The sequence below is a fragment of the Malaclemys terrapin genome, chromosome 20 (genome assembly GCF_027887155.1).
Source record: "Malaclemys terrapin pileata isolate rMalTer1 chromosome 20, rMalTer1.hap1, whole genome shotgun sequence".
NCBI classification, from domain to species: Eukaryota; Metazoa; Chordata; order Testudines; family Emydidae; genus Malaclemys; species Malaclemys terrapin.
The window spans coordinates 11,551,480-11,567,574 of NC_071524.1; the positions used below are offsets into that span (position 1 = coordinate 11,551,480).

At 47.4% G+C, this 16,095-nt stretch overlaps 1 protein-coding gene across 1 annotated transcript in view; it reads left to right on the top strand.

Annotated features, from left to right (window-relative positions):
• Positions 1-1,565: 1,565 nt before the first annotated feature.
• LOC128826661 (maestro heat-like repeat-containing protein family member 2B) overlaps positions 1,566-16,095 on the top strand; it is a 38,692-nt gene continuing 24,162 nt past the window's right edge. The window contains exons 1-15 of the mRNA XM_054010074.1: positions 1,566-1,613; positions 2,897-2,980; positions 3,593-3,737; positions 4,317-4,357; positions 4,666-4,807; positions 7,509-7,561; positions 10,132-10,239; positions 10,591-10,710; positions 10,963-11,085; positions 12,761-12,913; positions 13,719-13,745; positions 14,071-14,193; positions 14,607-14,686; positions 15,175-15,310; positions 15,479-15,574. Of these exons, the coding sequence (XP_053866049.1) occupies positions 1,566-1,613; positions 2,897-2,980; positions 3,593-3,737; positions 4,317-4,357; positions 4,666-4,807; positions 7,509-7,561; positions 10,132-10,239; positions 10,591-10,710; positions 10,963-11,085; positions 12,761-12,913; positions 13,719-13,745; positions 14,071-14,193; positions 14,607-14,686; positions 15,175-15,310; positions 15,479-15,574 (1,479 nt within the window). The remainder of the gene's footprint in view (positions 1,614-2,896; positions 2,981-3,592; positions 3,738-4,316; positions 4,358-4,665; positions 4,808-7,508; positions 7,562-10,131; positions 10,240-10,590; positions 10,711-10,962; positions 11,086-12,760; positions 12,914-13,718; positions 13,746-14,070; positions 14,194-14,606; positions 14,687-15,174; positions 15,311-15,478; positions 15,575-16,095) is intronic.

A 16,095-nucleotide genomic window follows, 5' to 3' on the forward strand; every position in this document is an offset into this window, starting at 1 on the left:
TTCTCCTGATGATCTGATAGCATTTCTGCTCTCGCAGCTGGAGATTGAGAATGAGGCTGTTCGTGTGGCCTCTTTGAATCTGCTCAGTGCTATTGTTGGTGCCGACTGTAAGTAACACAGGAGCAACTGTGCCAGCTGCCCTCTTGGCCGACACGCTGAGGGTTGAGTTGGGGACATCCAGAGCAGGGCCGGCTTTAGGAAGTGCTGGGCCCGATTCGTGGGGCTTGTACTCACCAGGTGGCGCTCCGAGTCTTCGGCGGTGGGTCCTTCACTCGCTCCAGGTCTTCGGCAGCACTTCGGCGGCGGGTCCGCCGAAGAGCCGGAGGGAGTGAAGGACCCGCCGCCGAAGTGCCGCCAAAGACCCGGAGCGCCGCTCGGTGAGTAAAAATTAAAAAGGCCACTGGGCACGGGGCCCTGTTAGGCGTGGGGTGCGGGGCTCTCTTAGGCACGGGGCCCGATTCAGGAGAATCGGGGGAATCGGCCTAAAGCCGCCCTGATCCAGAGCTAAAAGCATGAGCTACTATAGATTGAGCTAAAGAACCAAGGCTTTGTAGGCACGGCAGGGCTGTAACAGACTCATCGCCTCTGCAAATGGGGCACAGAGTCTCTATAACACACAGTCACCAGGGGTTTGGATCTCCACTAAGGGACCAAATGCTGCCCTAAGTTACCCACCTATGGCCACCCAGAAATCAACAGGTTCAACTAAGTGCTGAATGGAGCCCAAGATATTTTTCAACTTCAAATACAGAAGTTAACTTGGGGCTAATGCATGTTAACAATAATCAGATACAAATAAAATAGGACTCCTGACTCGATATTCGTCAGTATTATACACTATAGATTAGATTCTGAGTTCTGTTCTACTGGTGTAAACACAGATTAACTTCAGTGACCTCAGTCTATCTAACACTTTTATAATATTTCCATCATGGTAGTATGATGGCACTCTTTATAGAAATGGAATTACTTTAGATTTACACTGGTGTAACTGAGACCAGAGTCTGGTCCTATGTTTTTCCCACTGATTCTGTAGATGAGAGAAGCTCGGTACTATTCTTAAATAGGGCCCTTTGAAATCCAGGATTAATTCCAATGTGGAAAGTGAGTGAGTGGAACAAAGAAGTACTGTACACCTCTCCTTATCTTTCAGTGCCCGAGACAAGAGTTAAAAACTTTCTGATTGTGAAGGCAGTGAAATCCACTTTCAGTGATCAGACTGCTAAGGTAAGATTGTGTGTGGAGCAGTGAAATATTTCAGTTTTTTTCAATGATATGGGATGAATGGATATCTGGGTGGAGCTTTCATTCAGATCCAGAGGAGAGACTGCAGACTAGAGAAGGCATGTCATTCTCCTGCCAGTGTTAGATGTATCCACGTTTATAATCTAAGGAGATAAACTCAAAAGCATAAGGAGTCTCATATCCTATCTCCTATTTCAGGCCGAAGGGATAACAAGAACTCTTGTGTGTAATCTCTACCCTTGCAGGTGAGGAAGGCAGTTCTTCATTTCATCAGGAGGCTGCTCAGTTCAGGAAGTGTGGAGAATTGTGCAGCATGGGATATGGTAGCACATGTTTTCCGCGAGTTCAGTGTGTCCACCAGCAAACTGGTAAGGAGAGTTCTTAACACGTAGGACTCGGTCCTACCATACTTGCATGCTGATTGCTCCCCTTGCCTTCCGTGGGAGTTTTGACTCAAGGACATGAATGATTAGAGCCAGAATCTGATCAGTTATATTGGTGTAAAGTCAAGGTAACTCCACTGACTTTAGTGGTGTTACTCTGGATTTATACTAGTGTAACAGAGATCAGAATCTCACACTGGGTCTTTACATCTAACAGAGTTATCTAGGTTACTCAAACCTCTGATGAGACATTGAAAATTCTGAAAACACCATTTTTCAGTGAAATGTTCTTGTACAAGGAAGCACATCTTTTTGTTTTCAATAGACTCTCCAGAGAACATAATGCTGCCCAATTCTGTGGCTGTTGAAGCCTACATAAACTATCAGCAAAACCCCGAGGTTATGCAGGCTGCATCCCAGACTGTCAGGAGCCTGGAAAAGCTTGCTGCATATTTCCCTCACTACATACTCTACTCTACATGTCCTAGTTTAAAAATATCTTCAATCCGTATTCCTATCCATGGACACAGCCAGGGGCTCCAGACACTTTGTGCTCCATGACTGGATCCATGATATGTATTAACATAAACAGTTCAACGTTACAGTAAATTGTTGATAGAATCACACTATTTCACTAGGAGGGTGGTGAAGCACTGGAATGCTTTACCTAGGGAGGTGGTGGAATCTCCTTCCTTGGAGGTTTTTAAGGCCCGGCTTGACAAAGCCCTGGCTGGGATGATTTAGTTGGGAATTGGTCCTGCTTTGAGCAGGGGGTGGGACTAGATGACCTCCTGAGGTCCCTTCCAACCCTGATAGTCTATGATTCTATGATTCTATGACACTCACTACACACAGAATGACCAAGCTGGTTGGGGCATCAGAATAAACAGAGTGGATCCTCCTGGTTCTGCATATTTATTTCCACTGGGCGGAGTCTGAATGTTTTTCCTCAGAGATAAAAAGATGAAACAGTTTTTCAAATTTAAAAACATTTAACACTGTTGGGGAAACTCTTTTGTGTTCAGTGAATCATTCCCTTCGCTTTAGGGTTTTCCTAAGCCTGGGATCTGACCCACCAGTTAGGAGTTTCTATTATTCTCTTTCCTTCAGACGTTTGTGCACTTCCAGTGCAATATAAAAGCAGGCATAGGTCAATGTTCAAGATGGCTTCGTAAGAGAAGGACACTGATTCTATAGCCAGTGTCTTACTACTAGCTCATAAGTTCTATATAGCTATCTCACAGCAGGGTACAACACTTCTCACCCAGGCTATTGAGGAAGAAAGCACTATCCAAACCCTGTGCATTGACATCCTGCAATGTCTGGACACCTCAGTCAGTGGAATAACCCAAGTAAGTGACCTGTTGCTACTGCTTCTTGAAATAGGGACGTTCTTCCTTACGTTCCTTGTACCTCTCCACAAGGAAGCTTTTTGCACAGTCAGCATAATGGAGGAACAGCATGTCAAATTCATGTCAGGGATGGTGTGACCCCTTCATCGTGGAGTAAGTGGTTCACATTAGAAAAAAGATATAAAGCAACTTAACTGGAAGGAATCATGTTGCAGAGATCTTCTCTTAATTCTTTCCACTGTCTGAACCCCCCTTCTGAAATTTAGATTTGGTGATCCTGGATTTGAACAGATATTGGGGCTGGGGCTGTGCCTTACATAGGTCTGTGAAGTTCTGGGTGAGTTTCTGGTGCTATCTAAATAGCTCCATAATGCTCTAATGCAGGGAAAGAGGATTCACCAAACAAGGCAGTGTATTTAAAAGACAGAGTGCGGGGGCACCGGACAGGTAGAGTGAGATGATGGGGAGAGAGAGATGAGGTGATAGGTTAGGGAAGGGTCAGTGATGAATAAAAGGAGAAGCTACATGACAGGGAGGGATTCAGACAGCAGGATACTGGAGGTGGGGGAATGGAAATAGCTGTGTACTGAACAGTCTCGCTCTTCTCTGCAGGTGTTATGGCCAAGGCTTCTGGAGTATGTGGTGCCAGCTCAGTACACGGGTACTTTGAAGCCTCTCTGCAGATGCCTTAGGGAACTGGTTGAGAAAAAGCAGCAGGAAGGAGAAGAAGCTGCTTGCCTCGACTACAGTGGACCAGGTTTATAACAGAAACTCTTTCATTTATTCTCCCCAGGCACTATGAAATGAACAGGTTCAGTCTGCTCCAGTTCTCTCGTCTGCAATCAGGAGGCTAAAATGAATGAGGGATGGTCTTGTGATTACAACATGGCCATGGGAGGGAGCTAGCCACCAAAATTCTGATGTGATCTTGGGGGAAATCACTTGATCTTTCTCTCTCAGCTTCCCCACTTGTGAAATGAAGGAGTAATTAATGCCAACCTCATAGAGGTGCTGTGAGGCGGAATTCATTCCTGTTTGGAATTGACACCTCCTCATCTATTATTGGGAGTGAACTACATCCACCCTGATTGAATTGGCCCTGTCAACAATGGTTCTCCACTTGCGAAGAAACTCCCTTCTCTCCATGTGTCAGTATATAATGCCTGCATCTGTAACTTTCACTCTATGCATCTGAAGAAGTGAGGTTTTTTTACCCACGAAAGCTTATGCCCAAACAAATCGGTTAGTCTTTAAGGTGCCACCAGACTCCTTGTTGTATCAGCAGGACTCTCTGCAAAACCTGGCATAATTAATGATAGTCTGTTTCTTTCCCTAGTGAAACTCCCTACACCCCAGGGGCTGCTGGCACGACTCCTGGTGAGTAGACCATGAGAAATGTGAAGTGGGACAGTTAACTATAAAAATCAGTTTTATAGCTAGATGCTTATAGACAGGCTGAGGAATGTGTATGATTGGATCTCTCTCTCTCCGCCCTCTCCTGAGACACACTGTTCTGCATCCTCATACTAGCTAGAATGCTTTCTTCTTCAGGACGACACTGCAGTAGAAGCAACAACTCTATTGTATGGTCTCCACAATGAGAGAGTCTGAACTATTCCCTCCTTCAGGAACAAACTGGCATTGTGCTGACAAAACTTAGCCTGTTCTTTCTCTCTCATTGACAGGTAGTAGCCTCATCCCCTTATGAAAGAGAAGGACATGGATGTGCTGCCTTGCAATTACTTGAGGCCCTGCACCACAATATCCATGCAGCAGTGGGTGAGATGTGGGTACTAAATATCCCACCTCTGCTGCAGTACATTGAAGGTAAAGTGCTAGTTAGTAGGAGTGTGGTCCATGGAGAATAGAAGGGAAGCCACAAAATGCAGCTTCGTATTGACATGTGTTGTGCCATTCCTAGGGTTACCATACGTCCGGATTTTCCCGGACATGTCCGGCTTTTGGGGGCTCAAATCCCCGTCCGGGGGGAAATCCCCCAAAAGCCGGGCATGTCCGGGAAAATCGGGAGGGAGGGCTGGGCCGGGGTCGCGGTGCCAGGCGCGCGGTGCCGGGCCGGGAGCCGGGCCGGGGCCGCGGGGTCGGGCCGCCGAGGGGGTGCGCTGGGCCGCGGGGCTGGGAGCCGGGGGGTCGGGCCGGGAGCCGGGCCGCCGGGGGGGTGCGCGGGGCCGGGCCGGGAGCCGGGGGGTCGGGCCGGGAGCCGGGCCGCCGGGGGGGTTCGCGGGGCCGGGAGCCGGGGGGTCGGGCCGGGAGCCGGGCCGCCGGGGGGGTGCGCGGGGCCGGGCCGGGAGCCGGGGGGTCGGGCCGGGAGCCGGGCCGCCGGGGGGGTTCGCGGGGCCGGGCCGGGTGCCGGGCCGCCGGGGGGGTGCGCGGGGCCGGGCCGGGAGCCGGGGGGATCGGGCCGGGAGCCGGGCCGCCGGGGGGGTTCGCGGGGCCGGGCCGGGAGCCGGGCCGCCGGGGGGGGGTGCGCTGGGCCGCGGGGCCGGGGGGGTCCGCGGGGCCGGGAGCCGGGGGGTCGGGCCAGGAGCCGGGCCGCTGGGGCGTGCGCTGGGGGGGGGTGCGCTGGGCAGCGGGGTCGGGCCGCCGGGGGGGGTGCGCTGGGCCGCCGGGGCCGGGATCCGGGGGGGTGTGCTGGGCCGCCGGGGCCGGGATCCGGGGGGTGCGCTGGGCCGCCGGGGGCCGGCAGTGCTGGGCGGGCCGGGGGTGGTCGGCCGGGGGCCAGGGCCGGCACCCGAGGGCCCGAGCCGACCCAGGCTGGAGCCGCCGGGGGGGCCAGCCTGGGCCGCACCTCCTCCCCCCACACCCCCCCTTACCTGCCCAGGCTTCCCGCGAATTAAATGTTCGCGGGAAGCAGGGGAGGGGGCGGAGACTTTGGGGAGGGGGTGGAGTTGGGGCGGGGGAGGGGGCGGGGCCAGGGCCCCGTGGAGTGTCCTCCTTTTGGAGGCACAAAATATGGTAACCCTAGCCATTCCTGCTGCAGTACGTGGGAACAGTGGGGAATTGAAATTGGGCTTCTAGGCCCTCACTTTTCCTTCACCTGGATAACTGTGAACCACTGGGGTAAATCCAGAGTTTAACCACTGAGGCCAATTCAATCAGGGCAGAATCAGGCCAGGAAGGTTTCAGCTGAATGGAAATTTTACAGCAGTTCCCCCCACACCTTTGCTAGGTGGAATACACATGAAGCTGGAGGTTAGTGAAATATTTTGGAGTTACATATATAGTCTGATTTTGGAAACGGAATTTTTCTGAAAATTAAACCCCATGTTTACTTTCAAGGGTGATTCAATTCAAAAACCCAGAGTTTTTCTTTCTGTAAGGAAACCCGAGCCATAAAAGCTAGGTTGGCCAAGTGGGTGCCCTTTGTAGAATCTAGGTATTATGGGCCTAAAAATGTCTTTCACCAATTTTACAGTGGTATGAATCTATTGACCTCCGTGGAAAAAACCCTTCAGTCAGTGTAGGCCAAGGGTAGGCAACCTATGGCACGCGTGCCAAAGGCGGCACGCGAGCTGATTTTCAGTGGCACTCACGCTGCCTGGGTCCTGGCCACTGGTCCAGGGGGCTCTGCATTTTAATTTAATTTTAAATGAAGCTTCTTAAACATTTTAAAAACCTTATTTACTTTCCATACAACAATAGTTATATATTATCGACTTATAGAAAGAGACCTTCTTAAAACGTTAAAATGTATTACTGGCATGCGAATCCTTAAATCAGAGTGAATAAATGAAGACTCGGCACACCACTTCTGAAAGGTTGCCAACCCCTGGTGTCGGCTTTGTCTACACTATGGGGTTATGCCAGCAGAGCTCCAATGACATAGCTGTGCCAATACAGTCTCTGTGGAGTATGACAGACCCTATGTGGAGCACAAACCCGATATCTTTCTGAGGAACATCGGACCCCAAAAAGTTCAAGTGGGTTTGATATTCAAAAAAAGATTTAAGAAATGAGCTGTATCTTCCCTAGTTGTTGTTGCTGTACAGAGTCCCCAGTACTACATTGTGCCGACATTAAAGAAGGGTAGGTTAGAGCTGGACCTTCAGAAACAGGGCCAGATTCTCAGCTGATGTAAATCAATATAATTCCATTGACTTCAGTGAAGCTACACCGATTTACATCAAGTTAGGATCAAGTCCAGAATCTCTAATTATGCAGGAAAAGTTTGTATTCACATTAAACCCAGTCCTCTGATGTGCTGAACCGTTTTGTGATGTGCTAAGCACCCTCAGCTCCCATTAAAGTCACCAAGAATTGGGAGTTCTCAGTATCTCACTCCTGTTGGGTTGACTGACCCGGAATAAAAATGCCAGCAGGGTACATAACATGATACTTTCTGTTGGTCCAACAAAGAACGTTGGCGTAGGTCCCATTTAGCCTTGAAAGCCCAGGTATGTTACAGCTTGGCAGACCAGGAGTTTTAGAAGGACTGATTGCAAAGGAGATACCTGGGACGACTCTTCTTGCTAACCTAGGTGACGTTATTGTTTTGTCTCCTGCTTTATAGGAAACACAGAGAATTCCCTGGACCATGAACGGTGGGAGCACATGCTGCTTCAGGTACACGATGGCTTTCAGCTGTATTGTCACAGCCCTCCCTCCCCCCTCCAGATGTATCAGCTGGGGAAAGAATAATGATAAATTATTCATTATAAGCAGAGCTGGTCAAACCATTTCATTTGCAACTTTTGTTCAGTGAAAAATGGCCTTTTTTATTTTCATGGGACATTTTCAAATTTTTCAGGTTTTTTTTTTTTTTTTTTTTTTACACAAAACAAAGCAACCCCAACCCAAATAGAAAATGTTTAGTTTTTTGAAACTGAAGTTGATTTGGGTTTTTTTTTTTTCCAGTTGCTTTCCTGTTTGTCTCCTCCCCCTCCGGCTTTTTCAGTCACAAAGTGGAAGAGGGGGAAACAGGCATGGGGATGAGGGATAAAGGGAAGGAAAGAGGGAAAACAAAGAATTGAATAATGGTCATTTTTGATTTTGAAAAGCAAAATATTTTTTGTTTTTTCACTTTTCATTTGTGTGTTGAAAAATCAAGAAAACAAAAAAATCCCACTTGTTTTGTGAAATGGACTTACTATTGTTCAACCAGTTCTAGTTATAAATAACTCTGTATTACCACTGGGAACAACACAAAACTTAACCAGAAAACCAGCATGCTAATGGTGCTAATGCATCACTGGGGGACATTTATAGGATTCTTTTTTTCTATTTGCCACTCAAAAGAAAATTTGCTCTGAGAAACCCAAAAAGGAAAAGAGACAAGACAAGGTTTGGTGACCGTATCTCATGGAGAAGCCTTTCTGGTCAGAAAGAGCTCTTTACAGCCTTGTGTAAATCCAGACAAGGAACATTTTTATGGCGAGCGTTGAAAATGAAAGGAAAGGACCTAGTGACAAATAAGCCCCAGAAGGTTTGGAGTTCCATTTGGGGTTGGATTACACTCTAGAATTTCCCATTCCAGATCCAGCCTCATTTGAAATTCTTTGGGCTAAAAAATCAAAGAAGATTAGGTTCTCTTGTGAGGTTTCTGATATTTTCTGGCTGCTGTTCAAAATTCGGGCCTGAAACAGAAAAGTGCTGAGAGTTACTAACCTCTTGCTGACTTCAATGGGAGTTGAGGGTGTGACCCCAGGCCCTTTGGGTACCCAGTGGCAGAGGCCACAGGAGTGCATAGGATTACCAGGATTCCCTGGATCTGATCTCCATATAATCAAAGGGTGTCAAGTAAAGCCTTTACTTGATACCTGTGCCACACAGATCATCATAATCATTGCACAGTGACTGGATGGATAATATATAAGGCGTTATGGTTATATACTGAAATTTATGCTTTTAAGGTCTGTGAGTTGGGGCTGGTCACCAGAAAGAGATCAACAAGTTTCTTTCAGGCAGGAGATGCTTATCTGCCTGAATGGCTGTATGTAGATGAGTAATTCTTCACAGTGGATGCTAATCAATAGAGCAACGTTCTAATCAAGTGATTGCAAAGTCTCCAGAGGAGATTCGATACAAGAAAAACAAACAAACAATAGGGGGTACCCTGTTTACAAGTGAAGACAATGGATGCTTGGAACTATATCTGGAGGTCCAGAGGTATCCTGTACCAGGTATCCTTCACCTATTGGACCAACTGCCAGCTGGCTTGTCTTATGAATGGAGGATCACATTTGGTTTGGGTGTTTCATGCTGGGAGAGAGATTTGGGGGAGCTGTCCTTTGTGAGACAGGGGAATGTTTGGTTATCTAAGTTTAAGCTCTAGAAGTGTGTTATGATTTTATTTTTATGTAACCATTTGTTTACATTAATTTTACTTGCTGCTTCTCAAATCTCTGACCTTTGTGAATTAAACTCTACTTGTTTTCACTCTAAACATATCGAAGTGAAGTATAGTTGTTTTCACTCTAAACGTATCTAAGAGTGTTAAATGGTGCGATGATGCTGAGGTGACACCGGTGACATGGTGTGTAGCAAACCTATGAATTCTGTGAGTGTCCAGTGGAACAGGGGCTGGACATTCTCGGGATGCACAGAGGGCTCGGCGGTTGGAGTGTACCGATTGCTTACCTGTAGAAGGACAGTGGAGCCTGGATGGGGTGAGAAGGGCGTGCTTGTGTTTCCAGTGGCTGGCAGAGTCAGGAGCTGACATGTGGCAGGCACAGAAGAGGCTTCCTCATGCTAAGGGCAGGTGGTCGTGAGGTACCTCACAATCCTGGGGACCCTCGGGAGGTGGCATAAAGGGTCCATAACACTTCAGAGAAGGTGCCTGGTCCTTCATAGTCCAGGGCCCTTTGTTCAAAATTTATTAGACCCATTCTCCATCCACTATAAAATCACTCCTCAATGGTCAGATTTCTTGGCTCCATCTCATTCTCCAGTTCACTGTCCATCTGGGTTTGGAGACTGAGAGGAATCATCAGGCAAAGGTTAAAGAACAACAGGCAGAGGAAGTCTGGGTTGTTGATGTTTATAGTTCTCAATAGGGAAATAATCTTCCCATGACACCTGAATATTGGAAAGTTTACAACAGAGAACAAGGAAGAAAAAACACACCAAACAAACAAACAAACAAACCCCAAATTCTTGCAATTAACCATCTGCTTTAACTCTTGTTTTACACTCAGTTCCTAAGAACATCTCTGGAGATGATAGGCGACAGTGCCTGGAGCAGCCAGATAAGCCTTGAGTTGAGCCAGCAGATGGCCGGCTATGCCAGCCCCTCCAAAGAGAAGGTTTGTTATCTGTTAAGGCTTAGTTTCTAGTTAATTTCCCTTGAAATTCTGATTGGGGGGCTGCATAAGGCTTCTCTCAAGGCTTCATTACTTTATATTTTATTCTGCATATAAAATTTGTTTTCACTTGTTCCCTGCTGTCTTGCCCCCCGCCCGCCCAATATTTGCTTGGACAGGCTGCTTGACTGTACTGCATTGTTGGTTCTCTGGCTGGGCTAGATGATGGGATGTTCCTGCAGTCTGGATGCTTGGACTTGGCTATCTTGTTCCTTCCTGAGTGTTGCTGAGCTGGGTCTGTACTGACAGGCACGTTGTGTTACTGATATCTCAGGGCTGGTCTCTTTCTTTCAGAGTTTCCTGTATAAGGCACTAGGAACGTCCTTAGCAGTTTGTCAGGACCTGGTCCACGTTAAATCACAGACTCATAAATTTCTGACGACAACAGATTATATGGAAGCCCCTGAGAGAGAGGTGAGGACTCTGTCCCTCTCCCCACTTTACCAAGTAATCCCTGAATGCTCCCTGTGGGGCTCAGCTCTGAGTTGGCCTGGGACAGACGCCATTTTGCTTCATATCCTCTTCATTGCTATTTCACTCAGCCCCCGCTCCCCATGTGTCTCAGGCCTCGCTGGAACTTTACACCACTTCAGGTGAAAGGAACGGACTCGTGGGGTCTATCAGGCACCTGGATAGATCCTAACCAGTATTTTTCTTGGGTGACAGGGAGTCATTTCCATCCTCGCATTCTCTGCTGAGAGCCACTTGGACCTCACCTTGAACACACTTCAGGAGTTTGGGGCTGCAATGAGCAAGGTTAAGATTTCTGGGTTCATCGGCCACCTGAAGGTAAAGGAGCCAGGGGTTTCTCTCAAACTTTCTCTCCCTCTAAAGCAGGGGCATAACCCTGCGGTAGTGTCTGCTCTGGTCAGCTAGCATTGTCCCCCAATGTATGCATTCGGCGTGATGCCTGCAGTTAAGCAGAGAGGAGCACAATCTGGAGCTGGGGTTCTCTCAAATGATTTTTATCGTCTGATGTCTTTTCCATGCAAGCGACTGATGTAGTTCCCACATATTGTGCATGGGAGGGGCGCTCAAGCCATGAGACATCAGACGATAAAAATCATTTGAGAGAACCCCAGCTTCAGATTGTGCTCCTCTCTGCTTAACTGCAGGCAGTCTGTTGTAAAATGATGGTAGATACACTGGAGGGTAGGGATAGGATACAGAGGGACCTAGACAAATTAGAGGATTGGGCCAAAAGAAACCTGATGAGGTTCAACAAGGACAAGTGCAGAGTCCTGCACTTAGGACGGAAGAATCCCATTCACTGTTACAGACTAGGGACCGAATGGCTAGGAAGCAGTTCTGCAGAAAAGGACCTAGGGGTTACAGTGGATGAGAAGCTGGATATGAGTCAACAATGTGCCCTTGTTGCTGTATAAGTAGGGGCATTTCCAGCAGATCGAGGGACGTGATCGTTCCCCTCTATTGGACATTGGTGAGGCCTCATCTGGAGTACTGTGTCCAGTTTTGGGCCCCACATTACAAGAAGGATGTGAAAAATTGGAAAGAGTCCAGCAGAGGGCAACAAAAATGATTAGGGGGCTGGAGCACAAGACTTATGAGGAGAGGCTGAGAGAACTGGGATTGTTTAGTCTGCAGAAGAGAAGAATGAGGGGGGATTTGATAGCTGCTTTCAACTACCTGAAAGGGGGTTACAAAGAGGATGGATCTAGACTGTTCTCAGTGGTAGCAGATGACAGAACAAGGAGTAATGGTCTCAAGTTGCAGTGGGGGAAGTTTAGGTTGGATATTAGGAAAAACTTTTTCACTAGGAGGGTGGTGAAGCATTGGAATGGGTTCCCTACGGAGGTGGTGGAATCTCCTTCCTTAGAGGTTTTTAAGGTCAGGCTTGACAAAGCCCTGGCTGGGATGATTTAGTTGGGAATTGGTCCTGCTTTGAGCAGGGGGTTGGACTAGATGACGTCCTGAGGTCCCTTCCAACCCTGATATTCTATGTATCTAAAACTAGGCAAATATCTAGATGAGTTGATATAGCCCTGGAAGATCTCTGCAGACCCTCAGGGGTACACAAGTACCCCTGGTTGAAAACCACTGATCTAAAGGATAGAGCAGGAGACTAGGCCTCTGGGCTTCCATTGCTGGCTCTGCATTTACTCACTGTGCAGCCTTAGGCAAGACATTTAGCGCCTGATCTTGTACCCACCAGTGTCAACGACTAAGCTCCCATGTACTTCACTGCTGTAGGTTCAGCATTTTAGGCTCTCTGTGTCAGAGTGACCCGTGGGAATGATGGAGATACTAATAACTCTCTACCTCACACATTATTATATTGCTTAAATACTGTTTGCAAGTGGTTTGAGATCTTTGGTTGAAAAGAGCTTTGCAAGTGCAAACTGCCATTGCTGCTGTGAGCAATTCCTCGGTCAGCAGCAGATCAGAATTCCAAGGCAAAACGAATCTCAAGAACTTGTCTCTAGTGACATTTCCGATTGTCTAGGACTACCACCATGGGAAAAGAAGCAAGACTCGCAGCACCCTGATGCTGACCTACAGCAACGTGGCTGTTCATGCTCCAAAAGACCAGCTTCTCTCCCGAGTGGAGGCAGACATCACAGGGAACATCCTTCACCATTACAGAGCCAGTTGTCAGGTAAGAGCTTTTGCGTGCTAAGTGTTAGGGGCATTACCCTGAAGTTATAGCATTGCCTCTGAGTTTATAGAGAGAGGGCTTGTATTTTCTAAAACTCTCCTTTCAGCAATAATTTGTCACATAACTCAAATTTAAAACTGTAATGGACGGAGCATGAGCTGTCACATGTTGTATCATTTTTGTTGCTCTTCTTTGTATTTTCTCTAGTTTCTCTATATTCTTCTGAAATTCTGTAGACCACAGCTACCCAGTAATTCAGATGCAGTCAGACTCAGGCTATTCAGAATAACACTCTAACTCCCCTAATATGTATGTGTATCTAGCGCTATCTTTCGCTACCCAAGAGAGACGAGTGCTAGCTTGTATTTAGTTGATTTGCTGTCACTCTGTTTCTTGGACACACTACTTCCCTTACCTCTTATCTGTCTTCTTGTTTGTCTGTGTGCTCCTTATTTCTGTTCCCTAGGTGTCTGACTGCTGGCACTGACTCTCATCTCCGTGCAACCTCTCCACGTCACTTTGCCATTCAATTCTGCCCTGTCTGACTGAGACTCTCACTTAGGCATTGTCAAAAACAGTTGAACCAAACTGATATCTTCTAGTAGTTCACAAATGCAAATATTATGTAGTGTGGCCCCTGATATTGACCTCTGCAAAACACCCCCTCTGGATACATTTCCTGCCTTTTGGAAGATTTAACAATAGTGATTTCTCTCTGCTCCATATTCACCAGCCAGGACATTTTCAGGATGTGTGTTATGTTGGACATACATTGCTAAGAGCTGTTTTGCATTTTGTTTTTCAGGTGCTGGGCATCACTGTTACAAACAAGGTAAATTCTAAATAATCTGCTCTCAGCTCTTGCATTTTCTATACACAAGTTGCTTGTTTAACTTGCACAGAGCTTGATTTCCTTGCTACATCAAGCAGGAGTCCTGGCTGCTCTGGTGTAAGTGGACCTGGATTTATTTGATGAACCTGGGTTTTCTTTTCTTCTGAGGTGGGTGCAGAGCTGGGGTCCTCTGCCTTCTGGGGTCTGCGGACACCGCTCTCCTCTCCTGAGGCTAGATTTAATTCCTGATCTTTATCTTCTGGACTCTGGTTCTTCTCTCAGTTTCTCATCCACATCCTCTTGTTTCTCCTTCTGGATTATGTAGGACATGTACCTAAAATTAACCCTCATCCAGAATGTCACGGAGATTAGCTGTGCCATCTTGGAGACCAGAGACTCCCAGGAGTTCGAATTCTCTTACAAACAGGAGCTCCTTGGCTACATGCTGGTGAGTGATTAGGAGCTTTGGGGACTGAAGTACAAAGGAGTTTGTTGTAATGCAATAAGACTGGTTTTCCAGGGAGATGTTATTTTATCCACTGGCTGTGACTGTACTACTGCAGTCTCATGAGCTACCTGCATGGCACCCCGAATGCTGGGTCCACGCTGAGCTCGGCAGGGATGCTGACATATTGTGGGCTGTAACTGGAAGGAATGGCTTGTGTCTGGTGAGTTATCTTTTTGTCCTCCGTATAGCCTGCAGATGGCCCTACGGTCCATTTCAGAGGCAGAGAGCCTGCTGAGTACGGTGTCTGTTTATTACAGGTCCGGCATATGGCCCTATTTCAGGGTGTGAGAGGAAGACCTCTCTGCCTTTCAAATCCATTTCCCATTTTTTATGTCCCTATTAATGCATTTCAGGACTTCATTAAAAAGGAACCACTGGATTCCCTGGCATCTCCAGTTCGCTACAAGGCAATTCTTGCCATTGGACATCTGAGGTAGGCTATTTTCTGCCACATTTCCTGGCACTGTGATGACTTCTTATTTGTTAATTCATGAGTGTCAGGTTGGGAGCAGTCTGATGCCTGCAGGGTTTGGGTCACATGCTGCTCACCAGCAGAACTTTCGTTCTTGAGGGTTTGAATGTGTCCATTTGGAGGTTTGTGCTTGAAAGACACAAGACTGGAGGTTGTGGGGCATGCAGTACAATGGAGGAGAGTTCAGATGGGGAGGGAGGTGTCTGGCTAGCTGGCAGGGGGAAGGAAGCTTGTGGGTTTCTCTAAAAAGGGGACTTGACGCTTTAGCTTTACTTCTAGATAAGCCAATACTTAATAGAGGTGCAAAGAGGTGCTCAGCTGCAAAGTGAAGGGATGTTTGCATTTGGGGTTCTAGACTGGGGCAATCTCTAGCCATTGGACCCACTCTTTTACTTGGAGGTGGTACTGAGTCTAATGCATGACTTTTCTCCCTATCTTTCTTCTGCCAGCAAACTCAAACCATCTTTGACCTTGGAGGAAAACCATGAGCTCCTTGATGAGTGTTTCAAAAGTTTATTTCCCCTTCCTCCCTTGGAGAAGATGAAAGAGGAAGGCGAGACAGCAAAGGATGCTCTGCATATACAGGTACGTGACAACAATTCTCCTCTGGCACCATCCACTGTATTTCTGCCCAGCAGGCACTGGGTGATGGCAGTCACACATGGCCTCCCTGGCAAGGTTATGGTTAGCTTCACCCGGCCCACACACACAAATGATCCGTGCTGAGCCTCACTCCTTCTCTTCTGGTTTCAGTCACTGTACGTAGGGTCCTTGGAAGCCCTTGGCAAGCTAATGAAGACTTTGCTGGAGGAAGAACCAACCGCAGACTGGTTCCAGGAAATGTTTGAAGTGAGTAGACCATTGAACCGCGGTGGAGATTGTTTCTTGTGTTACAGCAGGGAAGAGTCAGAGATTTAGGGGGTCAAACTTCAGTTGTGGAGGAATTTTCCACAACGGAGTTAATTTTAGGGAGAAAGCACTACATTCTTCCTTGTGATAAGTGGGCATGTGCCCCATTGAAATCCATGGAAGCTATGCCATTTTATGCCAGGGCTGGATTGGGATCGAGGGATCGAGTTCTTACAATGGAGTTGACACTACTTGGACCGTCAAGAAAATCACCACGGCAGTAGCCAAATCCAAGAGAACCAGATGAAACTGATCACTTCTTCTAAGAGAATTCATTAATATTGAGTTAAGCCCTGTGTATGGAAACTCATTCAGAGGAGACTTCCTATTCCTCAGACATGAACAGAATATCTTGAAGAGCTGAGGGGTGGGGAGTTTGATGCACCTTTTGTATAAAAATGAAGTTATAAAAGGCGGGGGGGGACTTCTCTGCTCTTATTCAAATTAATATAAAGAAATGC